General features: G+C 48.1%; 1 protein-coding gene across 10 annotated transcripts in view; it reads right to left on the reverse strand.

The window, feature by feature from the left end:
* rbfox1 (RNA binding fox-1 homolog 1) overlaps nt 1-26,451 on the reverse strand; it is a 743,628-nt gene that overhangs the window by 67,150 nt on the left and 650,027 nt on the right. For all 10 annotated transcript variants that reach the window (XM_078417598.1, XM_078417591.1, XM_078417588.1 and 7 more), the window contains 4 exons: nt 25,887-25,940; nt 23,181-23,273; nt 21,212-21,272; nt 15,594-15,647 (listed from right to left, as the gene is read on the reverse strand). In XM_078417598.1, coding sequence (XP_078273724.1) covers nt 15,594-15,647; nt 21,212-21,272; nt 23,181-23,273; nt 25,887-25,940 — 262 coding nt within the window. The remainder of the gene's footprint in view (nt 1-15,593; nt 15,648-21,211; nt 21,273-23,180; nt 23,274-25,886; nt 25,941-26,451) is intronic.

Below are 26,451 nucleotides of genomic sequence, written 5' to 3' on the forward strand. Positions count from 1 at the left end.
GTTGAACCAGCATTGAGTCATAGAGCTGTACAGCACAGGAACAGGCCCTTCGACCCACCTTGTCTGTACACATGGACGTAGAACAGTACAGCACAGGAACAGGCCCTTCGGCCTGCAATGTCCGATGTAATAGAAACCAATGAAGCTTTGTGCGAAAAAAAAAGTTTGCTCGTGTGATATTTAATCTGTACTACATTATGAGAATTTGAATAATTTCACTTTGATAATTTTCCAAACAGTGAGTCACAAATTAAGTGCAACCATTTGTTATCTGGGAGAAGCTGATGGAATATTATTTGAAGTTGGAACTAGAAAGAAACCAGTTCTAATTTGAAAATGTTTTGGCAGGCATTGAAATACAATTCACAGGCGGGGCGTCCAGCACAGCCATGTTGAAGTGCTTTCCACAATCTTCAGGCAGCAAAACCAGATCTCCACTCTGCCTCATTTGCTCACATCACCCTTGCCTCAGTAAGAAGAGGAAACGAGAGCCATTTCTAGCTGTGTCCCGCTGCACAGTCCAGCTCTGCGTCATTAGTCACCGACTGCATAGGTTCTGCCCAGAAACCTCTGCGATAAACTGTCCCCTCAGATGGGCTGAGACAGGTTTAGAAACAGCATTCCAATAAACAACTTTTAGTTTGGTTTGGAAATACAGCGAAGAAACAGGCCCCTCCACCCCACCGAGTCCGCGCCGACCAGCGATCGCCCGTACGCACCTCTGCTCTGTCCTACACACGCGAGGGACAATTTTCAGAAACCAATTAACCTACAAACCCGCATGCCTTTGGAGTGCGGGAGGAAACCGGAGCACCCGGAGAAAACCCACGCAGGTCACGGGGAGAACGTGCAAACTCTGTACAGACAGCGCCCGTAGTCAGGATCGAACCCGGGTCTCTGGCGCTGTGAGATAGTAACTCTACCGCTGCGCCAGCTGGGCACTGTGTGGAGTTTGCACGTTCTCCCCGTGACCGTGTGGGTTTCCTCCGGGCGCTCCGGTTTCCTCCCACATCCCAAAGACGTGCGGGTTTGTAGGTTAATCGGCCCCTCTGTAAATTGCCCCCTAGTATGGAGGGAGTGGATGGGAAAGTGGGAGAATGTGGAACTAGTGTGTGAAGGGGTGATCAGAAGTCGTCACGGGCTGGGTGGGCCGGAACGCCTGTTTCCAGCCTGTGTCTTTCAGTCAATTCAATCCAATCTTAAATGTCACTTCACCATCCACGGCTAAAGTAAAAATGACCTCGAGTGCAAAGGGGAGACCGTGTACAAGGAACGGGTTCACAAGGTTGTGGAGGTCGCCAGCCGTCAATGACAATAACCGCCCCTCGGCAAGCCTCAGCTCAACTAGCTCCCAAAGTCAAAACCTCCAAGTGGTGCAGCGCTGATGGTGGGAGGGTGAGGGCCCACCCTAGCCCACCCTGGCCTGCCCTGACCCACCCTAGCCCCCACCCTGGCCCACCCTAGCCCGCACCCTAGCCCCCACCCTGGCCCACCCTGGCAGCTGTCTGATGGTGGGAGGGTGAGGGCCCACCCAGGCCCACCCTGGCCCTCCCTGGCCCAGCCTAGACCACCCAGGCCCACCCTGGCCCTCCCTGGCCCACCCAGGCCCACCTTGGCCCACCCTGGCCCCCACCCTGGCTCAGCCTAGCCCTCCCTAGCCCTCCCTGGCCCACCCAGGCCCACCCTGGCCCACCCTGACCCACCCAGGCCCACCCTGACCCACCCAGGCCCACCCTGACCCACCCTGACCCACCCAGGCCCACCCTAGCCCACCCTGACCCACCCTGACCCACCCAGGCCCACCCATGCCCACCCAGGCCCACCCTGGCCCACCCAGGCCCACCCAAGCCCACCCTGACCCACCCTGAGCCCCCTGGCCCACCCTGGCAGCTGTCTGATGCCAGTTAGCCTGCAAATGTAGGCAGACATCTATACCATCACGGCCCATCGCCCACAGACCCCTGCCCACAGACCCTGCCCCCTGCCCCCTGCCCCCTGCCCACAGACCTCTGCCCCCTGCCCACAGACGCTGCCCACAGACCGCTGCCCCCTGCCCACAGACCCCTGCCCCCTGCCCACAGACCCCTGCCCCCTGCCCACAGACCCCTGCCCCCTGCCCCCTGCCCACAGACCCCTGCCCCCTGCCCACAGACCCCTGCCCCCTGCCCACAGACCCCTGCCCCCTGCCCACAGACCCCTGCCCACAGACCCCTGCCCCCTGCCCACAGACCCCTGCCCCCTGCCCACAGACCCCTGCCCCCTGCCCACAGACCCTGCCCACAGACCCCTGCCCACAGACCCCTGCCCCCTGCCCCCTGCCCACAGACCCTGCCCACAGACCCGTGCCCCCTGCCCACAGACCCCTGCCCCCTGCCCCAGACCCCTGCCCACATACCCTGCCCACAGACCCCTGCCCCCTGCCCCCTACCCCCTGCCCACAAACCCCTTCCCACAGCCCCCTGCCCCCCTGCCCCCTGCCCCCTGCCCCCTGTCCCCCGCCCCCTGCCCCCTGCCCCCCTGCCCCCTGCCCCTCTGCCCCCTGCCCCCCTGCCCACAGACCCCTGCCCACAGACCCCTGCCCCCTGCCCCCTGCCCCCTGCCCCCTTCCCCCTGCCCACAGTCCCCCGCCCCCCGCCCCCTGACCCCTGCCCCCTGCCCACGGCTCAATTACAAGCACATGCGCACCTTTGATCCATTCGCAATTTACAAGTTCACAAGTCATGGAACAGAATTAGGCCATTCCGCCCATCGAGTCTACTCCACCACCCAATCATGGCTGATTGAATGATAGCGGAGTCAGGGGGTATGGGGAGAAGGCAGGAACGGGGTAATGAGTGTGGGTGATCAGCCATGATCACAGTGAATGACGGCGCTGGCTCGAAGGGCCGAATGGCCTCCTCCTGCAACTATTGTCTATTATCTATCTCTCCCTCCCAACCCCATTTTCCTGTCTTCTGCCCATAACCCTTGACACCCGTTCTAATCAAGAATTTGTCTATCTCTGCCTAAAGATTATCCACTGACTTGGCCTCCACAGCCCTCTGTGGCAATGAGTTCCACAGATTCACCACCCTCTGACTGAAGAAGTTCCTCCTCACCTCCTTTCTAAAAGAGCAGTGCCCTTTATTTCTGAGGCTGTGACCTCTGGTCCCAGACTCTCCCACCAGTGGAAACATCCTTTCCACATCCAATGAATGAAGCGCCCTGCAAATTCATTGGGTTGGGGTTCCTGGCGGTGGTGATGGCAGTGGGTGGGAGCGCGGAGAAACAACTAGGAGGTGGACTCGACTGGAAAACAGAAACGTGGCCAAAACTGTCAAAGTGGTTGTTCCATTTCATGCCTGACACTGGTTCCAAAAAAAAAATCATTCGTGGGGAAAGAATCTGAACTTAATGTAACCCAAACAATGGGCCAGAACACACTGCAGCTGAATGCTTCAACAAACCCAAATCTCCGGCACCAAATAATGAAGACCAGCTTGAGTCTGCTCAGCTATCTTGCTGTTAACAAGTACATTTACATTTTGGCGTACAAAGACCAAAGCTCTTTGAGTTTCAGGACAGGATCTTTATTAAAACTGCTGTTTAAAAGACACTTGGACAGGTACATGGATAGGACAGGTTAGAAGCATTGAAATGTAGAAAATAGGTTGCAGGAGGCCATTCGGCCCTTCGAGCCAGCACCGCCATTCAATATGATCACGGCTAATCATCCACAATCAGTGCCCCGTTCCTGCTTTTTCCCCATATCCTTTGATTCCGTCAGCCCTAAGGGCTAAATCTCACTCTCTCTTGAATACATTCAGTGAATTGGCCTCCACAGTCTTCTGTGGCAGAGAATTTAGAGGGACAGGGACAGATTCAGGGACAGATTCTTCCCAGCTGTTATCAGGCAACTGAACCATCCTACCACAACTAGAGAGTGGTACTGAGCTGCCATTGAAGATTTAATGGGAACCCGAGGGGTAACCTTTTCATACAAAGGGTTGTAGGTGTGTGGAACAAGCTGACCGAGGAGGTGGTTGAGGCAGGGACTATTGCAACGTTTAAGAAACACTTAGACAGGTACATGGATAGGACAGGTTTAGAAGGATATGGGCCAAACACAGGCAGGTGGGACTAGTGTAGATGGGGCATCTTAGTCGGCATGGGAAAGTTGGGCCGAAGGGCCAGTATCTTCTGGTTCTCCACTCCCCAACTCTGGGCAAGAGACTGTGTGTGTTTACCTGATCTATGACTTCCCCTCGAAGGTATTTATTCACAACATGCTGGAGTAACTCAGCAGGTCAGGCAGGATCTCAGGAGAGAAGGAATGGGCGACGTCACCCATTCCTTCTCTCCTGAGATGATGCCTGACCTGCTGAGTTACTCCAGGGTGCCTTAAGGGTCTCGGCCCAAGGATCTAGGGTGCCTTAAGGTTCTCAACCCGAAACGTCACCCATTCCTTCTCTCCTGAGATGCTGCCTGACCTGCTGAGTTACTCCAGCATTTTGTGAATAAATACCTTCGATTTGTACCAGCATCTGCAGTTATTTTCTTATGACTTCCTCTCATGATTTTGTACACCTCGATAAGATCCCTCTCATCCTCCTGTCCTAGCCTGTCCAACCTCTCACTACAGGTCAGTACATCAGGTCCTGGCAACATGCTGGTAAATCTTCCCTGAACCCTTTCAAGCTCTATGACATCTTTCCTACAACATGGTGCCCGGAACTGAACGCGATACTTTAAACGTGGCATCACCAACGTCTCACAGAAAACTGTGACACGACCTCCAATTTTGTAACGCAATACTCTGACTGATGAAGGCCAATATGCCGAAAGCCTTCTTGGCCAGAAGATCAGAATAGGTTATCATCTACGAATGTGCTGGCTGGTTACAGCGGGGATGTGTGCAAGGTTATACACACTGCTCAGCAAGCACATAGGATGAGCAGCCCATTCACAAGATGGTGAATTAAAAGGATTCATTGCCATTATTGATCAGACACTGAATGCCTCCTGATAATGCAGAGCTATTATCAATAAAATTAATTAAACACTTACATGAACCCTGAAGGCATTATTATTACGTTAAAAGGAATTTCAACATATAGATTATGGAGAGATGAGACTGAGTGAGGTCATTTTTTTTTGAGACACAAGGAACTGAAGATGCTGGAATCTTGAGCAGAACACAGAGTGCTGGAGTAACTCAGCGGGTCAGGCAGCATCTGTGGAGAACATGGATAGGTGACATTTCACAGAGTGCTGGAGTAACTCAACGGGTCAGGCAGCATCTCTGGAGAACATGGATAGGTGACGTTTTGGATTGAAACCCTTCTTTAGAATGAAGAAGGGTCTGAGGAAGGGTCTTGACCCAAAATGTCACCTATCCATGTTCTCCACAGATGCTGCCTGACCCGCTGAGTTACTCCAGCACTCTGTGAAACGTCACCTATCCATGTTCTCCACAGATGCTGCCTGACCCGCTGAGTTACTCCAGCACTCTGTGAAACGTCACCTACCCATGTTCTCCAGAGATGCTGCCTGACCCGCTGAGTTAGTCCAGCACTCTGTGAAACGTCACCTATCCATGTTCTCCAGAGATGCTGCCTGACCCGCTGAGTTACTCCAGTACTCTGTGAAACGTCACCTACTCATGTTCTCCAGAGATGCTGCCTGACCCGCTGAGTTACTCCAGCACTCTGTGTTGATTCTTATGTAAGTGGGCAGTGCAATGAAACATTGCAGGCTCAATTCAATAAAATTAATTTTCCAATTAGCTTTGCCCAATAAACAGCTTCAGGTCAGACAAACTCAATTTGGAAATTGATCCCTAACTCTGGGCATTTCACACATAACACGCGTGATCTAAGCCACAAGCACCAGCAAGCAGCAGGACCATTCAGACGGGGAGAAATGATTGGGAATTTGCACCAAATTCTGCACCTTTTGTATTTATGTCTTGTTCAGTCAGATTTATGAGCATGACTAACAATTACCAGAGTGCATGAATATGATTAACATGAACTGTGAGATAATTAATTCAATAAACTTCAAACCACTTCTTTTCAGCTGCACTTGGAGTTGGTGAAGTGCTTTTGGCAAATGTTCTGCTGTGACATAGTCGCATAAGGTGGCAGCGGGTAGAGCTGCTGCCTCACAGCGCCACAGACCCGGGTTCCATCCCGACCACGAGTGTTGTCTGAATGGAGTTTGTACGTTCTCCCGCTAGGGCTGCACGGTGGCGCAGCGGTAGAGTTGCTGCCTTACAGCGAATGCAGCGCCGGAGACTCGGGTTCGATCCTGACTACGGGCGCCGTCTGTATGGAGTTTGTACGTTCTCCCCGTGACCTGCGTGGGTTTTCTCCGAGATCTTTGGTTTCCTCCCACACTCCAAAGACGTACAGGTATGTAGGTTAATTGACCGGGTAAATGTAAAAATTGTCCCTAGTGTGTGTAGGATAGTGGTAAATGTGCGGGGATCGCTGGGCGGCGCGGACTCGGTGGGCCGAAGGGCCTGTTTCCTAGCTGTATCTCTAAATCGAAAAAATCGACCTGCGTGGGTTTTCTCCGGGTGCTCCGGTTTCCTCCCACACTCCAAAGATGTGAAGGTGTGTTGGTGCACTCAAAATGCTGGTGCAACTCAGCGGGATAGACAGCATCTCCGGAGAGAAGGAATGGGTGACGTTTCGGGTCGAGACCCTTCTTCAGACCCGAAACATCACTTTTACTTTCCTTCTCCAGAAATGCTGCCTGTCCCACTGTGTGACTCCAGAATTGTGTGTCTGTCAACCAGCATTAGCATTTCCTTCCTAAGTTAATTGGCTTCTGGAAATTCTACATGCGATCATTAGTTGGCATGGTCTCGGTGAACCAAAGGACCTGTTTCCGCATTGTATCATAAGGTCATAAGGGATAGGATAGAATTAGGCCATTCGGCCCATCAAGTCTACTCCGCCATTCAATCATGGCTGATCTATCTCTCCCTCCTAACCCCATTCTCCTGCCTTCTCCCAATAACCCCTGACACCCGTACTAATCAAGAATCTATCGATTTCTGCCTTAAAAAATATCCACAGCCTTCTGTGGCAAAGAATCCCACAGATTCACCACCCTCTGACAAAAGAAATCCCTCCTCATCTGCTTCCTAAAGGAACATCCTTTAATTCTGAGGCTGTGGCCTCGAGTCCGAGACTCTCCCACTAGTGGAAACATCCTCTCCACATCCACTCTATAGAGATATAGACGGTGATGTGGAGAGATAAAGAACAATGAATGAAAGATACGCAGAAAAGTAACGATGATAAAGGAAACAGGCCATTGTTAGCTGTTTGTTGGGTGAGAACGAGAAGCTGGTGCGACTTTGGTGGGGGTGGGACCTGTACGTCTGGAGTGTGGGAGGAAACTGAAGAACTAAGAGAAAACCCACGCGGTCACGGGGAGAACGTACAAACTCCGTACAGACAGCACCCGTAGTCGGGATGGAACCTGGGTCTCTGGCGCTGCCTTTCAGAAATAAAAATCTGTTTGGGAGTACAGTAGTTAATTTTGGAATGTAATTCTTGACGTTGCATTGTGGACGAATACTACAAAGGTGATTCCCCATGACAGCACGAGTGTGGGCAGCAAGTTGCTTTGCACAATAAATAACACGTACTGACGACCTGTCTGCAAAGACCAGCCTCTGACAGTTCCTCACTTTCATTTTTCACTTCAATACAAACGGGATATCAATTTCAAAACTCAAAAAGGTTGTCTGGTGTGCTGGCCGGTGTACAGATCCAATCTGGTCTGGTACTGGAGGGCAGTCTCCCCAATAATTCCCCTCATGCTCCACTGGACCGCGGCGCTGGTGGTTTGTACCATTAATCCGCCTGCCCCCTCACACAGAGATTTATGTCTCTCCACTTGAAGCTTCACAAATGTTCAGCAAGAAATAACAAAAACAAAATCACCTTTCTCAGCGGCACAACACCAAGTTAAACATTTGTTTGGTTCCTGTCTACAAGATTACTCTTGAAATATCGAAACAAGGAACTGCAGATGCTGGTTCACCAAAGGAAATACACAGAGTGCTGGAGTAACTCAGCGGGTCGGGCAGCATCCCTGGAGAACATGGATAGGTTCTTCAATCTAAAGAAGGGTTTCAAACCGAAATGTCACCTGTTTCACATTCTCCACAGATGCTGCCTGACCCGCTGAGTTACTCCAGCACTCTGTGAAACATCACCTATCGATGTTCTCCAGAGATGCTGCCTGACCCGCTGAGTTACTCCTGCACTCTGTGAAACGTCACCTATCCATGTTCTCCACAGATGCTGCCTGACCCACTGAGTTACTCCAGCACTCTGTGAAACGTCACCTATCCATGTTCTCCACAGATGCTGCCTGACCCGCTGAGTTACTCCTGCACTCTGTGCACCTTTTTGTAAACCAGCATCTGCTATTCCTTCTTTCCCCTTGTGGAATGTTCGATGGTCATTTGTAAGTGAAGACGGAAGATTCTGGCGTGACTTCAGTTCTGAAAATGTGATCACTCGTTCCTTGTAGTGCAGGAGGATGAGGGGTGGTCTTTTTGAGGTGTGTAAAATCATGAGGGGAAAATAGATTGGGTGAATGCTCAGAGTCTTTCACCCAGGGCAGGAGAAACAAGAACCAGAGGACATTGGTTTGTGCTGAAATAATAGGATAAACCTTTATAAGGTTGCTGGTTTGTTAAGGTACACTGCTGAGAACTCTATTCTGCACCTCGGTATCTCCCTCTTTGCTCTCCCTATTGTACATGGGTTTGGCTTATGGTATTATCTGATCTGATTGGATAGCATGTAAACACACGTGACAATAATCAACATCAACCTGAACCTGAATAATCTTCACCATGGTCTTTACTTAGAGGAAAAATGTTCCCGATAATTGGGGGAGTCCAGAACCAGGGGTCTCACAGTTTATGAATAAGGGGGAGGTCATTTAGGACGGAGATGAGGAAATATTTTTTCACCCAGAGAGTTGTGAATCTGTGGAATTCTCTGCCACAGAAGGCAGTGGAGGCCAATTCACTGGATGCTTTCAAGAGAGAGCTAGATTGAACTCTTAGGGCTAATTGAATCAAGGGATACGGGGAGCAGGCAGGACTCGTGCATAGCATTATCTGAGCTGATTGGATAGCGTGTAAACAGAAGCTTTGCACTGTACCTCAGCACACGTGACAATAATGAACTTCAACCTGGACCTGAACAATCTTCACCATGGTCTTTACTTGACGGACCAGAGACTGTATTAAAGGCAAACTGGTGAAAGAGCACATATACTTATCACTCCATCGCTCAACTGAAGTTACACTCGACTTCCTTGGAAAATTGAGTGGATTCGGTCTGTTGACGAACAATCTCTTGAACATCTGCAGGTGTTTGGTAAAGAGCATAATGACCTGTTTGTTCACGGCCTGGCTCAGTAACTCCAACACCCAGGAATTACAGAGACTGGTGGGCACTGCCCGGGCCATCACAGTACTGACCTCCCCACCATCAAAGGTCCATCACACACTGACCCCCCACCATCAAAGGGATCTACAGGAGGTGCTGCCTCAAAAATACAGCCAGCATCATCACTGACCCACACCACCCTGGCCACACTCTCACTGACCCACACCACCCTGGCCACACTCTCACTGACCCACACCACCCTGGCCACACTCTCACTGACCCACACCACCCTAGCCACACTCTCACTGACCCACACCACCCTGGCCACACTCTCACTGACCCACACCACCCTGGCCACACTCTCACTGACCCACACCACCCTGGCCACACTCTCATCAATTGAAAATTAAACACTCTGGACTCTCTTGAATCTCATCTGCTCAGTTTGTGTGTTAATTTACATGTGTTGTTTTTGTTTGAGTTAGTAGTCACACTGACCACTGCATCGGCACGGTGGCACAGCGGTAGAGTTGCTGCCTTACAGCGAATGCAGCGCCAGAGACCTGGGTTTGATCCTGACTACGGGTGCTGTCTGTACGGAGTTTGTACGTTCTCCCCGTGACCTGTGTGGGTTTTCTCCGAGATCTTCGGTTTCCTCCCACACTCCAAAGATGTGCAGGTTTGTAGGTTAATTGGCTTGGTAAATGTAAAAATTGTCCCTAGTGTATGTAGGATAGTGTTAATGTGCGGGGATCGCTGGTCGGCGCGGACCCGGTGGGCCGAAGGGCCTGTTTCCGCGCTGTATCTCTGAACTAAACTATCTGATGTGACACATTACACCAATCATCTAATAATCATATGTTAGTGAAACATTTCACCCATTATAATTCACTCTTTCCCATTCACGTTCGGGTTTCTTATTGTCACGTGTACCGAGGTACAGCGAAAAGCTTTCTTCTGCTTGTCATCCTTTCAGATCAGATAACACGATGCACAAATGCCATCAGTCCAAACTCAAGTACAACAGGTAGAGCAAAGGGGAAGATACCGAGTGCAGAACATAGTTCTCAGCGTTGTAGCGCACCAGTTAGAGAGTCGTAGAGTCGTACAGCATGGAAACAGGCCCTTCGGCCCAATTTTCCCACGCCGACCAATATGCCCCATTCACACTAGTCCCACCTGCCCGCGATGGGCCCATATCTCCACACCCCTGTCCCTGACATGCAGCGGCAGCGTGTTCGCCCGCCCCGGATCGCGGGTCGGCCCATCGCGGACCTTTCACCGTCCGGCGTGGCCTGGAACGTGGCAACTACAACAGCCTGACCGCGGGAGAAGACGGCAGGGGAAGAGAAAATACATTCTGGCCTTCCATCACAGTGAGGAGGTGACTGGAGGAGACTCACTGTGATGGATGGTTCTTCTTTTTTGTTTTGTGTTGGTTTGTGATTGTGTGTGAAATTGTTTATTTTTTATTGCTCTATTGCTGGACTATGGGTGAACTTTCATTTCACTGCACGTCTTCTATGTGTATGTGACAAATAAACTTGACTTGACATGTCTTTTAGATGTTGTTTTGGTCCCTGTCTCAACTACCTCCTCTGGCAGCTCGTTGCTAAGACAAAGTCCAATGTCCGTAATGGGGTAGAGGTGAATCGGACAGTGCCCTAGCTTATGGAAGGGCCGCTGATAACAGCAGTTCCAGAGTCTGGTGGTGTGTGCCTTCAAGCTCCTATACCTTCACCCACTGGAGGTTATGGATGGCGGTATGTGAGTTATGTATATTCAAGTGGAGCATCATCGCATTCGTGTTAAGCTTTACAGCCGTACAGCCTGCTCTGACTGAATATTCAATCACGGAAATGAGCTGGCAGATATGATGTACAATGTGGGTCTTCAGTGGCAATTGTGAACTGCTGGAATCGCCATTCATCATTCCCGCCCCCACAGCTTTGTATAACCTTCTCTTTTTTTTCCCAACTTATTTATGGCGATTAAAGACGTCTTAAATCAACAGTCTCCCCTCAGATACATCATCCTTTTTCCTCCCCTTTTGCTAGCTGGAAACTTTTCATTAGACGTGTTTAAATAGTGGAATATTTAGAGATACAGCGCGGAAACAGGCCCTTCGGCCCACCGGGTCCGCGCTGACCACTAACACTATCCTACACACACTAGGGACAATTTACACATTTACAGCAAGCCAATTAACCTACAAACCTGCACGTCTTTGGAGTGTGGGAGGAAACCGAAGATCTCGGAGAAAACCCACGCTGGTCACGGGGAGAACGTACAAACTCCATACAGACGGCGCCCGTAGTCAGGATCGAACCCGAGTCTCCAGCGCTGCATTCGCTGTAAGGCAGCAACTCTACCGCTGCGCCACCGTGACCGCCCTCCTTCTCTGACACACCTTGCACTATTTGAAAACACGTCTAATGTCAACGTACACAAATTGAGACACAAGGAAGTGCAGATGCTGGAATCTCGAGCAAAACACAAAGTGCTATATTGCCAGCACATGTGACAAGTAAACACTCTTGAATCATTAGTTTAGTTTCGATATACAGTGCGGAAACAGGCCCTTCGGCCCACTGAGATCCGCGATGACCAACGATCCCTGCTCACTAACACTATCCTACACACACTGGGGACAATTTACAATTACACCAAGCCAATGAACCTGAAAACCTGCACGCCTTTGGGAGTGTGGGGAGGAAACCGGAGCACCCGGAGAAAACCCAGGCGGGTCACGGGGAGAAGGTACAAACTCCGTACAGATGGCACCCGTGGTTGGGATAGAACCCGGGTCGGTGGCGCTGTGAGGTGGCAACTCTACCGCTGCACCACCGTGAGATGCACATCTCACACCAGGTCAGGGTGGCAGATGAGTCATAGAAGCCTGGGGTCATGCTGTGTAGAAGCTGGTCATCACGCCCACACATCCATGCCAACCGTCCAAGTGCCGTGTTGCAGTAACACCATTATCACCATTGTCACAAACCAGCATGGAAGCTCATGTTTTGAAGCTCACTCACTATTCGCGACGCACACTTCTCTATCTCTCAGTCTCAGTGCAGTAGACCAACGTCAGCTGTATAACTCCTTCACAGTCGGCATTAAAAGAGGAAAAATGTCAACCATCCACTCCTACACCACTTCACCCACTATCAATGTGGACACAAAATGCTGGAGCGACTCAGCGGGACAGGCAGCATCTCTGGAGACAAGGAATGGGTGACGTTTCGGTTCGGGACCCTTCTTCGGTCGTACGGTTTGATCACATTTTGCTTAGTATGTTTGTATGTTTTTCTTTGGAATAAAACTTTTATATATAAAAAATATATATTAAAAAAAAAATAATAATAATAAAAAGTAGTCGGGATGGAACGCGGGTCTGTGGCGTTGTGAGGCAGCAGTTCTACCCGCTGCGCCACCATGAATTATTCTGAATTAATTCACTTCTCACAGTTCCATGTAGCTCATGCCTAATTTGAGTTGCAGCATGAAGTTCTTGCCACCAATAGAGTCATAACACAGCAGTGTTGTTTACAGCAGTCACCATACATGTCACACAGAGATGCCAATTAGGAAGCAACTCCATGCAGCTTGATGGATATCAGTTTTATCATCAGCTCAGGTAGTTATCAAATTACTGAGCAAGAACTCTGACAAGCAGGGACAAAAATTAATATACTCATTATAAAAGAAAAATGTGCATTGATGCAAACAGTTAACAGGGAAACATAAACAGCTGTTTGCTTTTTATATTCAAGGAGTGTTAGTTCATTCCATAAAATTATTCAGAGACTAAGCAAATTCATTTTCCTTTTATAGTTGGCTACCTTGTACATTGGAAGAAGTTGCATAATTAAAATCTAGCATTTGCATAAACAGGAGACAAACGATGAGTTTTGTTCTTCAGGGGAGCGTGGAGATCAGAGGTTTTTTCTTTGTCTGAATTTCAACTTGGACAATACAGCTGACCGGAACTAGAGCACGGACTGGACTTGTAAAACAGCGCCAACACATGGGGACTCTTGCATGCGGTATCAGTGGAATTCACTGCCTCAGAAGACAGTGGAGGCCAAGTCACTGAATGCATTCAAGAGAGAGCTAGATAGAGCTCTTAAGGATAGCGGAGTCAGGGGGTATGGGAAGAAGGCAGGAACGGGGTACTGATTGAGAATGATCAGCCATGATCACATTGAATGGTGGTGCTGGCTCGAAGAGCCGAATGGCCTACTCCTGCACCTATTGGCTATTGTCTATTGCCTATTGACTATTCCGGGACACTTGCTAAATAGTTGAGTTTCAATGAGAGTGAAATCAGATTTGGAGCAAAACTGGTATCTGCTCTGAAAGTGCCTCTCTTTGAAAGCTACGATTGATATTCTGGAAGCTTTTCACCTGTGGGTTCGAGGATTAACTGTTGGCAAGAAGAGCCGAGGCAAAGATAGTCTCACTCGTTGTTGCGAAAAGGGTTAGAGAAAAGGGTTATCTCAATGAACAATAGATAGCAAAGTAAATGCTTACGCAAGTAGACATCTAACCTTCTATTTTAGTTTGAAAAGAAACAATGAGTCTAACACATAAAAAATTCGCAGATCCATTTGTTTGATTTACAATCATAATTCCACACCCGCTAATAGTTCTTGGCCAGTGGAAACTCAGCGGGTGCAGTAGTTTCATGCAACATGACTAATCCTACAACATCATTATCTCATGCGGGTGAAATTGATTCCAAAAGAATATACGTTTGAAAAACAAACTGACTGTACAATGACTTTCTCCATCAATGTTCAGCGATAGTACGAGCAGAGTGGAGGCCTCAGTGAAGTCCTCATCAACACTCTCACACATTGGAGTCTGTTTAAGAAACAGTTGGACAGGTACACGGATGGGACAGGTTTGGAGGGATATGGACCAAATGCGGGCAGGTTGGACTGGTGTAGCTGGGACATGTTGGCCAGCGTGGGCGAGTTGGGCCGAAGGGCCTGTTTCCACATAGTACCACTCTTTGACTCTTTGACCCTATTAGCAACATTCAGTGCGGTGAAAAACACGTCACTGTGTGCATTGCAGATTGGGGAACAACGCGACACATACTATGTGTTGACATTAAGGGCTCGAAGGGCCGAATGGCCTACTCCTGCACCTATTGTCTATTGACTGCGGGAGCTGTCTGTATGGAGTTTGTACGTTCTCCCCCGTGACCTGCGTGGGTTTTCTCCGAGATCTTCGATTTCCTCCCACGCTCCAAAGACGTGCAGGTTTGTAGTTTAATTGGCTTGGTGTTAATGTAAATTGGCCCCAGTGCGTGCAGGGTAGTGTTAATGTGCTGGGGATCGCTGGTCGGTGCGGATTCGGTGGGCCGAAGGGCCTATTTCCGCGCCGTATCTCTAAACTAAACTAAAATCTAAAACTGGCCAACAAGACCTACACGATCCACAGCAGATTTACGCTGTCACCATCCCATGACCATCTCTGTACCAATATGGCACCAAATCATGTAGCAGTTAGTGTAGGAAAGAAAACTGCAGATGCTGGTTTAAATCAAAGGTAGACACAAAATGCTGGAGTAACTCAGCGGTGTCAGGCAGCATCTCGGGAGAGAAGGAATGGGTGACGTTTCGGGTCGAGACCCTTGTTCAGACGGAAGAAGGGTCTCGTCCCGAAACTTCACCCATTTCTTCTCTCCAGAGATGCTGCCTGTCCCGCTGAGTTACTCTGGCATTTTGTGTCTACCTTATAGACAATAGACAATAGGTGCAGGAGTAGGCCATTCAGCCCTTCGAGCCAGCACCGCCATTCAATGCGATCATGGCTATACAGCAGTTAGATATTTTCTTGGTCCACAGCCAAATGAGAGATGCAGCAATTGTTTGTGAGCATTACATTCGCTCCTGCTTGCAACTGAAACTATTTAAAGAATCACATTAGATTTTGGCCGTTGTACAAAGGCGGGACACATTCACTAATGGAAGTAGTATGGAGCCAAGGCATTCTACCTGAGGGAGAGGTGGAGGTGACTTACCTGTACAATTGTTAATGTCTTTGTCTCCTGCAATTAATTTAACAGGTCGGAGCAGAGGCCTAACACACACGGCGCTGCATTGGCAGTACTGTGCTGTACGGGACAATGACACGTTAACATGTTGGATGGACAATGGACGTGCGTTGTCTTACCTGCGTAGAACTCTGGGCTGTAAACTGCATCCACAATCGGGTTCAACTTCCATCCTGAAGAGAGAGAGAAAGAAGGAAATGAGGTTATGTCACATGGGTTTCAGTGATCAGAGAGTAAAAACTAATTATGCAAATAGAGAAACAAGGAACCCACAGATGTTGGTTGACAAAAAAAAAGGAATGGGTGACGTTTCGGGTCGAAACCCTTCTTCAGATTTCATCACTAGTTATCAATGTGGACACAAGGAACTGCAGGTGCTGATACTACAAAAAAATACACAAAGTGCTGGAGTAACTCAGCGGGTCAGGCAGCATCTGTGGAGAACATAGATAGGAGACATTTCACAGAGTGCTGGAGTAACTCAGCGGGTCAGGCAGCATCTCTGGAGAACATGGATAGGTGACGTTTCACAGAGTGCTGGATTAACTCAGCGGGTCAGGCAGCATCTCTGGAGAACATGGATAGATCACTTTAGATTTCAGAGTTTCAGCACAGAAACAGACCCTTTGGCCGACCGAGACCACACCAACCAGCAATGATCCTGTACACTAACGCTATCCTACACACACTAGGGACAATTTACAGTTTTCACTGAAGCCAATTAACCTCCAAACCTGTACGTCATTGGAGTGTGGAAGGAAACTGGAACAGCTGGAGAAAACCCACGTGGTCACAGAGAGAGCGTACAAACTCCGTACAGACTGCACCCGTAAGGCAGCAACTCAAGTACAGTAGGTAGGGCAAAGGGGAAGATACAGAGAGCAGAACTGCCTTGGTATTTGGAAATTTAACATGTCATTTTGTATGCAATATGAACAGATAAAAAGGAAAGAGCCAATGGCCTCAGTAACAGGCGTGCACCACCAGACTCAGGGACAGCATCTTCCCCTCTGTGATCAGCCTTCTGAATGGCCCTTCCACAAGCTAGGGCACTGTCCGATTCACCTCTACCCCTTTGCGGACATTGGACTTTGTCTGTGGAACTGATGCGCTACAATGCTGAGAACTATATTCTACACTCTGCATCTTCCCCTTTGCTCCACCTGTCCTACTTGAGTTTGACTTGATTGTGTTTATCTGCAGTATTATCTGCTCTGTATGGAGTGCATGCAGAACAAAGTTTTTCACTGTACCTTGGCACACATGACAATAATCAACCTAAAACCGAAACCTAAACATAACAGACCAGTCCATAGTATAACCAGCATGCATAGCTAGCAGAAATGAGGAATGTCACAGTGGTGCAGCGGGTAGAGCTGCTGCCTCACAGCGTCAGAGACCCGGGTTCCATCCTGACTACGGGGGCTGTCTGTACGGAGTTTGTACGTTCTCCCCGTGACCTGCGTGACTTTCCTCCCACACTCCAACGACCACTCCAACTGTCTCGGTGTTAATATAAATTGTCCCTAGTGTGTGTAGGATAGTGTTAGTGTGCGGGGATCGCTGGTCGGCGCGGACCCGGTGGGCCGAGTGGCCTGTTTCCGCGCTGTATCTCTAAACTAAACTAAACTAAACTACGAGTGCCAGTTTACAAGTGAAGGACGTAACTAGTATTCTGCTAATGCCATAGCTATTACGTATTTCTCCTAATACGTTTAAATAACTGTTGCTGGGCTATTAGCAAATGCTGCTGAACACTTGAATTCCCAGCTCTACTAATCACTGTGTTTTTCTTTCAAGAGTGTACTGGAGATGATATGCACATTAATGAGAGTATTTGCAGTCTGACAGTTTTCCCAGGCTTTTAACGCAGCCTGCTGCGGTGAGCTTTTGAGTTTGTGTATCTTTGTCACAACATAAATAATGATCCTTATCTGGGAGAAACTGAGCGGCAGTTTCTGCAAGCCCCTTCCCCACATTGCCCCATGAATCTAATTAAAGCAGGTTGTATCTGAGACCAGCATTGATTACTTTCCCCATTAGGGCTCCCAGTCTAAGTGATTTGAATACATCTCGTACGCTGCAGAGCCGGCCAACAGAGCCCGACAGCTTCCTCACAGACTTTAAGTTACGCTAATGGTCTCTCAATTTGTCCAGGAAAAGTCCTCGGAGACGCAGATCGATGTTCACAGCTGAAAGGCTGCCTCATTTTTCATCTGCATCCCACCCCCTCTGGGTACTTGGATCATCCAGCCTTCCACACCTGACGTGGGGCAAGTCTTCATTTATCATCAGAATAACAGCAATTAAGCTTTGCGTTGTGGTGTCTGTGAGCTGTGTTGCCCAGCCATAATTACGTCGGATAATCAAGTTTAACGATGGTGCCTCTCTCTACCCGACGTGTGATTGTGGCTCGGGGAAATGAAGAGGGAGGTACAACTGCCATCTACCCACCAAGGTGCTATGTGTAGGATGGAACCGCAGGTGCTGCTTTACACAGAAGGCTGACACAAAATGCTGAGGGAGGGGCCCTGACCTGAAACGTCACCTATCCATGTTCTCCACAGATGCTGCCTGACCCACTGAGTTACTCCAGCACTCTGTGAAACGTCACCTATCCATGTTCTCCACAGATGCTGCCTGACCCGCTGAGTTACTCCAGTACTCTGTGTCTATCTTCAGACCAGCAGAGATGTGAGATTGTCTGCCCTTGAGAGGTGCAGGAGTTGGGCTGCAGGAGACGCCACACGAGAGCCATTTGTCACTCACTGCTCAGCCCGCTGGGCCGGACAACCAGGCTGGTGTGGCCGGTGGCCGAAACACGGACCACAGGACACGTAGGTCAGTGGAGAAGCCGTGCCGGTGCAGAGTACCAGACGTGGCCTGGATTGTACGCCATCTGGCCCCATTAACCATCCCCAATCACAAAGGCAGCAGATATGGGGCTGTCAGAACCGATCCTTTGTCAAAGAAACTGCTCAGGGACAAGCTACAAACAAACGTTGCAAATACAACCTGCACTCACCAGGCAGGTGAAGGTTAGAGGGAATGAGCAGATCACCCTGAACCTTCTCCTGAACACACACCGAACATTTTAATCCCTACTTTATTATATTGTTTGCAGTGCACTATGTTTACATATTCTGTTGTGCTGCTGCAAGTTAGAATGTCATTGTTCTACCTGGGACACACGACAATAAAACTCTCTTGACTCTTGATAGACATGGAGTGCTGGGGTAACTCAGCGGGTCAGGCAGCATCTGTGGAGAACATGGATAGGTGACGTTTCACAGAGTGCTGGAGTAACTCAGCGGGTCAGGCAGCATCTGTGGAGAACATGGATAGGTGACGTTTCGGGTTGGGTCCCTTCTTCAGACTCAAGTCTTGTAAGTTGCCACTGGAACTTGGAACCAAGTTGAATTCTGAATATCAATCTTGAGTTTCTTTTCAACTGCAAAATGCACAAAGTCTTTTTTCAGCCAACAGTGGACTGTCAGTGTGCTTGAAACCCTTCCTGTCAAACGTTCTGAGTTTATTTTGGCATTATTATGATTTTGGAAAGCTTTGAGGCAAATGGCTCAGATCCTGAACTTGGAAATGAGTTCCAGCTCTTCCGAGGGCCGAGATTTAAAAAAAAATGATTTAACTGCAAATGACATTGGATTGCCAGAGTGCATCTCCATCCCAATGTGAAATTAAGGTGCCGCGTAATTAGATCTTCACAGTAACCAAGCCAACATTTAATTGTTGGCATGGCCGACCACAACATGAGATCTGGATTCTTCTCCTGCTTTCGTTGGGATTGGAAGTACATTTCATGTTGGTTAATGCCCAATTTGCTCCTAAGTCCTGAGCTGTGAGCTCTCCTTGCTCATGCCATCACACGTAACGCAGTTAGGCCACATTAGAGCAATGCTATCTCCACCCAGCTTCCGACTATGATGCCAGGATTGTGTTCAGTCATCCCTTCCATGTTAACACTTCAGGGTAAAGGCAACACTTTGAGACATGGCATCACGGTGGCGCAGCGGTAGAGTTGCTGCCTTACAGCGAATGCAGCGCCGGAGACCCGGGCTCGATCCCGACTACGGGCGCTGTCTGTACGGAGTTTGTACGTTCTCCCCGTGACCTGCGTGGGTTTTTCTCCAAGATCTTCGGTTCCCTCCCACACTCCAAAGACGTGCAGGTGTGTGGGTTAATTGGCTTGGTATGAATGTGTGAATTGTCCCTAGTGTGTGTAGGATAGTGTTAGTGTGCGGGGATCGCTGGTCGGCGCGGACACGGTGGGCCGAAGGGCCTGTTTCTGCCCTGTATCTCTAGTCTGAAGAAGTGTCTCGACCCGAAACGTCGCCCATTCCTTCTCTCCAGATATGCTGCCTGACCCGCTGAGTTACTCCAGCATTTTGTGTCTACTTAGGCAGGTACATGGACAGGACAGGTTTGGAGGGACATGGACCAAACGTGGGCAGGTGGGACGAGTGTAGATGGGACATTGCAGGCCGGTGTGGGCAAGTGGGGCCGAAGGGCCTGTTTCCGCGCTGTGTGACTATGTGACTCTAACATCAATAGAGGCTTTGAGGAGAATGTTGAGGAACTTGCAGTTCATCCCAACACCACCAGAGGCCACAGAAGTGTCCTTTGTGACACCAAAGGAAAGAATGCAGAGGTATTGACGAGATGGGTCGGTGCCAGATTGATTGAAAGGTCAGGAAACGCGAGGCAGTGCTTTTTGATGCAAAGAAATGAAGGCAGAGCTTTGAACAGCAGACTTTGAATATCGGCCTTTGAATATCAGACAGCACTTGTGGTCAATGCAAGGTACAAGCTCGTACAAGCCTGCAATCAATGTCTTGTTGCAAGGCACGCACTTTGTTCAATAACAACCATCACTGCCCAGGCCTTGCTGTTTACTACGTAGAAACATAGACGTAGAAAATAGGTGCAGGAGTAGGCCATTCGGCCCTTCGAGCCTGCACCGCCATTCAATATGATCATGGCTGATCATCCAACTCAGTATCCCGTACCTGCCTTCTCTCCATACCCCCTGATCCCTTTAGCCACAAGGGCCACATCTAACTCCCTCTTAAATATAGCCAATGAACTGGCCTCAACTACCCTCCGTGGCAGAGAATTCCACAGATTCACCACTCTCTGTGTGAAGAAATGTTTTCTCATCTCGGTCCTAAAAGACTTCCCCCTTATCCTTATGCTGTGACCCCTGGTTCTGGACTCCCCCAACATCGGGAACAATCTTCCCGCATCTAGCCTGTCCAACCCCTTAAGAATTTTGTAAGTTTCTATAAGATCCCCCCTCAATCTTCTAAATTCCAGCGAGTACAAGCCGAGTCTATCCAGTCTTTCTTCATATGAAAGTCCTGCCATCCCAGGAATCAATCTGGTGAACCTTCTCTGTACTCCCTCTATGGCAAGAATGGCTTTCCTCAGATTAGGAGACCAAAACTGTATGCAATACTCCAGGTGTGGTCTCACCAATGCCCTGTACAACTGCAGCAGAACCTCCCTGCTCCTATACTCAAATCCTCTTGCTATGAATGCCAACATACCATTGGCTTTCTTCACTGCCTGCTGCACCTGCATGCCTACTTTCAATGACTGGTGTCATGTGTAGGTGGCTGGCCATTATTTACGTATAGCATTCCCTGCACATTATGCTGCCACACTGGACTAAACCAAACCAAACTAAACATAACATAAAGACACAAATCTGATAACTCACCATTTGCATAAGGATTGACTGTCTTCTTGTTTGTCATGACTCGTGCTGTGGCATTATTAACCTAAGCAAACAGATGTCTGTGTTAGCATCCGAGTAATGGCGATGGTATTGACGTTTAGAAGTCATGCATTGTTCACAACACAGTTACATTTAAATAATGCATCTACATAGTTAAAGGGCATTAGATGCAGAACAAGGTCACAGACTACTTTGATTACATTTACTTTCACGACAAACGCGTTTTTCCAACAAAGCATAATTTAAACATTTCTGAAAAGACATTAAAATGCAAAGTAAAACGATACCGCTAAAGACTGGTCATTGAACGCATGCTTCTACTTTGCTCGTTCGAGTTAAATCAAAGGAAAAAGGCAGTGAAACAAAACTTCCCTCATGAAAGAAGCATGCGGGTGGCAAAGAGGGAACGTTTACAGTAAACGGGGAATGACCAAGGGAAGGGGCAACACGACAGGGTTGTGCAACATAACCCTGGGGGGGAGAGGGGGGGAGAGGTGGAGGAAGGGAAGGGAGAACCATTCTAAAGCACATCGAGCATCCAATACTTGGGAACAAGAGCTGTTTCCATTGCAAGAATTAAACAAAACCATTCAAGCAGTAACCACAGCTAACAAAAAGAGGGTGCATTACTCGACAAATATATGGAGTCAACAATCTTAGTAAGATGTGCACAAGATCATCGTCAGTCAATCAAATCAGTGGCTGTCAGGCAGCTACAACGTATACTCAAGTACAGGCGTACCAATAAAGTTGCATCAAGGACTAAATACAACATGTCAAAAGATTCACGTGTCTGGCATCGTCTGGATCTCACGACTTACCCAGGCTGCAAGTCCGCCCATATGTGTATGTGTACAGTTAGCATGGCTACTGTGAGATTCATGAAGGGCTCTAAAAGCTACCGTTGGAAAAGGGGGGGGGGGGGAATGAAAAGGCAAAATATGCAACATCTTACTGAAAGACCACACCACTGATTCCAGGAACAATGGAAATTATTCCATCAATCACATATTGCAAAGAAGATACAGTGTATCTGCCGGGCGGCAGTGTTGAACAGCGGGAACAGTAGTCCAGACGAGGGCTTGTGAAATCTCACAATGAACGCAAAAGCCTCTCCCATAAAACCAAAAGGGAGAGAAGGCTAGATTTGGAATTTGATTTCGGCAAGTTCGGCCGAATGCCCCAGATTGCCCCATCAACCGCAGAGATCAGTGGTCCCACATGGACTTTTGTGTTGCCCAATTTCCATCTGTTTGGCCCCCACTGTCCCACTTCAATCCTGCACCGTAGAACACTTACTGTGGTTTTAAAAAAAATGTTCTGCTTTTGGTATTTACTTACACAGTTTTGAAAGTCTTTATGCACCCAGCTTAATTACTAATCAACTCAACAAAAAGGAAAGCAGTAACACATCTGTGACCGAGCTTGCCCTGTCCAGTCACACAGAAACACATAGTTTCCAAAAAAACTATATATATATATATATATATATATATACATATATATATATATATACCAAATGCTGGAGTAACTCAGCGGGACAGGCAGCATCAGTCTGAAGAAGGGTCTCGACCCGAGACGTCACCCATTCCTTCGCTCCAGAGATGTTGCCCGTCCCGCTGAGTTACTCCAGCACTTTGTGTCTATCTTTGATTTAAACCAGCATCTGCAGTTCCTTCCTACACACACACACGCACACGCACATATATATATATATATATATATATATATATGTATATAATATAATACACAGATAAATATTTAAATGAAAAGCAAAAGCCAGAGTGTTATAAGTTGTTATAAACAGGGGGGGGGGGGGGGGGGGGTGAGGGGGGGAGGGGGGGGGGGAAGGGAGAGGGGGCACATTAAGAGACATATGAACTCGCTGAAACAACAAATGAAAGTGAAGCGGACATCAAAAAAGATGGAGGGAAATATTTTGGACATGCACCTCTATTTTACGGCCCTCTACCAGGGTGCTGTGTAATTTCTCTCTCGCCTTGTCCGCATCAGCACTATTCTCGAAAGTTACGAAACCAAATCCCTGCATGCAAGTCGGAGAAGGGGAGAACAACATGCACATCATTATATAAATAATCAACCACTCTTTGCTCTTTTATTTTTTCCTTGTCCTTGCTTTGCTTCTGTAACATGCAGATTGGAAAAAAATATAACAGTATTGAGAGACGTGTAATATAAACAGCAACAGATGTGAACAAGTCTCTCTCACTCCCTCTCTCTCTTTCTCTCACTCACATTTACACATCGCATGTACCCCTAGGGTTGCCAACCGTCCCGTATTAAAGGCACATCCCGTATTTGGGCTGAATTGGTTTGTCCCGCACGGGACCGCCCTTGTCCCGTGTTAGTAGGGTTGCCAACTTCCTCACTCCCAAATACGGGACAGAGGGTGACGTCACCGCCCCGCGCCCCACGTGACCTCGCCCTTTGTCCCGTATTTGGGAGTGAGGAAGTTGGCAACCTCTAGTTACCCCCCCCGAGATGTGACGCGAAACAAAAATTGCCTGTTCATCGAAGGAACGAAAAAAATATAGAATATAAAAGGAAAGGTGGAATCGGGATGAGTTTTTTAAAAGTGTTTCTCTACACAGGAGAAATAAAGGACTGAAATCCGAAGAAAATGAGATGGGTCACTGATATCGTGCAAAAGAAAATAGGAAATTACATATCCCCAACAAAGAAATCAATGTGCGCGCAGAATTGAGACTAAAGGCAATTAAATTGTAAAACATTGTCTGTTATGGCCATGCTGTGGAGACTGATAAACTGAAGGAACAATCATGCAACATTAGGGATAATCTTGCATTGACAGTTTCAATTGAGATTACAATCAGGAACCCAATTCAAATAAATATCATAATTGGGCATTTCTATGCAGAAGTAAGAAACTGAGAGTAAAAATCCCTAGGTCTAATCTGGATACAAACAATTAAGAACAAAGTCGGTTTTGAATTTGGTGGTTGTACTTTGCAAAGTTGCAGACATTGACTGGGATGGAGATGGTGATCTTATCGAAACGTATAAGATTATTAAGGGGTTGGACACGTTAGAGGCAGGAAACATGTTCCCAATGTTGGGGGAGTCCAGAACAAGGGGCCACAGTTTAAGAATAAGGGGCAGGCTTATGTGGAATTCTCTGCCACAGAAGGCAGTGGAGGCCAATTTACTGGATGTTTTCAAGAGAGAGCTAGATTTAGCTCTTAGAGCTAACGGGATCAAAGGATATGGGGAGAAAGCAGGAACGGGGTACTGATTTAGGATGATTTAGGATGATCACATTGAATGGTTGTGCTGGCTCGAAGGGCCGAATGGCCTACTCCTGCACCGATTGTCTATGTTTCTTTGATATTCAGGGTAGAGAGGGATATGGAACATGTGCAGGCAGAAGAGATTGCTTTAACTTGGCATCCTGTTTGGCACAGACATTGTGGGCCGAAGGGCCTGTAGTGTTACATGTTCTATCAACGGAACGCAGGAAAGACTTTTCTCATTCCTAAGAACAATGATTTTGCTTTCGATAGGTTGGGTTTTTTAGCATCAAAGGAATACACACAAAGGAAACATTCGTTTCCAAGCTGTATGGAGAACTGAACTGCTGCAGAATATTTTCTCTTTATTAATTTAATGATCCGAAAAATATTTGGAGTTCCAGTTTTCTTTGGGAACGTATCAGAAAACATCTTTAAAAGTCGACCATCCCTCAAAAATAAGCAGCCAGCTTCTGGATAAATATTATAGTTCTTAAATAGAATTTACAAAGAGACAAATGTTTAAATCCAAGTGAAGAAAATGTCAAGGTTAATACAAACTTTAAATCAAATGTTTAGTTTAGTTTAGTTTAGTTGGGAGATACAGCGCGGAAAAAAGCCCCTTCGGCCCACTGAGCCCGTGCCGACCAGCGATCCCCGCACATTAACACTATCCTACCCACACCCACGAGGGACAATTTATACATTCATGTCCAGCCAATTAACCTACAAACCTGCACGTCTTTGGAGTGTGGGAGGAAACCGAAGATTTCGAAGAAAACCCACGCAGGTCACGGGGAGAACGAACAAACTCCGTACAGACAGCACCCGTAGTCGGGATCGAACCCGGGTCTCTGGCGCTGTGAGGAAGCAACTCTACCGCCGTGCTCCCCAAAATGCTTATATAAACGGTCAAGGGCGGCACGGTGGCGCAGCGGTAGAGTTGCCGCCTTACAGCGAATGCAGCGTCAGGTTCGATCCTGACTGCGGGCGCCGTCTGTACGGAGTTTGTACGTTCTCCCCGTGACCTGCGTAGGTTTTCTCCGAGATCTTCGGTTTCCTCCCGCACTCCAAAGATGTGCAGGTTTGTAGGTTAATTGGCTGGGCAAATGTTTTTTTTTTAATGTCCCTAGAGGGTGTAGGATAGTGTTAGTGTGCGGGGATCGCTGGGCGGTGCGGACCCGGTGGGCCGAAGGGCCTGTTTCCGCGCTGTATCTCTAAACTAAATCTAAATCTAAAAAATGTTTCAGAGATTGGACGCATTACAGTTCTGACTATTCACTGGCAGGCCATATCAGTTTATCCTCTGTGGCTTACAGTTAACTGTTCTTGCTAAACATACACCGATCTACGAGCATGCAGGAACATTATAGATTGGAACACCTTACCTTAGAACCTCTCTCATTGAAAATTATTTCAACATCTAAAATTTTACCAAATTGCTGCAAAAAATAAACAAGAGATAATTTTTAGTGTTAAATAACAGTTTGAAATTGCACAGAAAACATCTGTGTAACGCAGAGATGAGCAGTTAAACCTGTATCATTGCATTTAATTGCCATCATACAAATAAAATATATGTCGTTAAATTGATTGTCAAAACCTCTTGTTTGTGCTTTCCACACTTAAATTCCCGCTGTGATCCCAGTTGTTATAAAACAAGGAGGTATTCTTTAAACGGGAGATAAGACAGAGTGCTGGAGTAACTCAGCAGGTCAGGCAGCATCTGTGGTGAACATGGATAGGTGACGTTTCACAGAGTGCTGGAGTAACTCAGCAGGTCAGGCAGCATCTGTGGTGAACATGGATAGGTGACGTTTCACAGAGTGCTGGAGTAACTCAGCGGGTCAGGCAGCATCTGTGGTGAACATGGATAGGTGACGTTTCACAGAGTCCTGGGGTAACTCAGCGGGTCAGGCAGCATCTGTGGTGAACATGGATAGGTGACGTTTC

The sequence above is a fragment of the Rhinoraja longicauda genome, chromosome 21 (assembly GCF_053455715.1).
Source record: "Rhinoraja longicauda isolate Sanriku21f chromosome 21, sRhiLon1.1, whole genome shotgun sequence".
Classification (NCBI taxonomy): domain Eukaryota; kingdom Metazoa; phylum Chordata; class Chondrichthyes; order Rajiformes; family Arhynchobatidae; genus Rhinoraja; species Rhinoraja longicauda.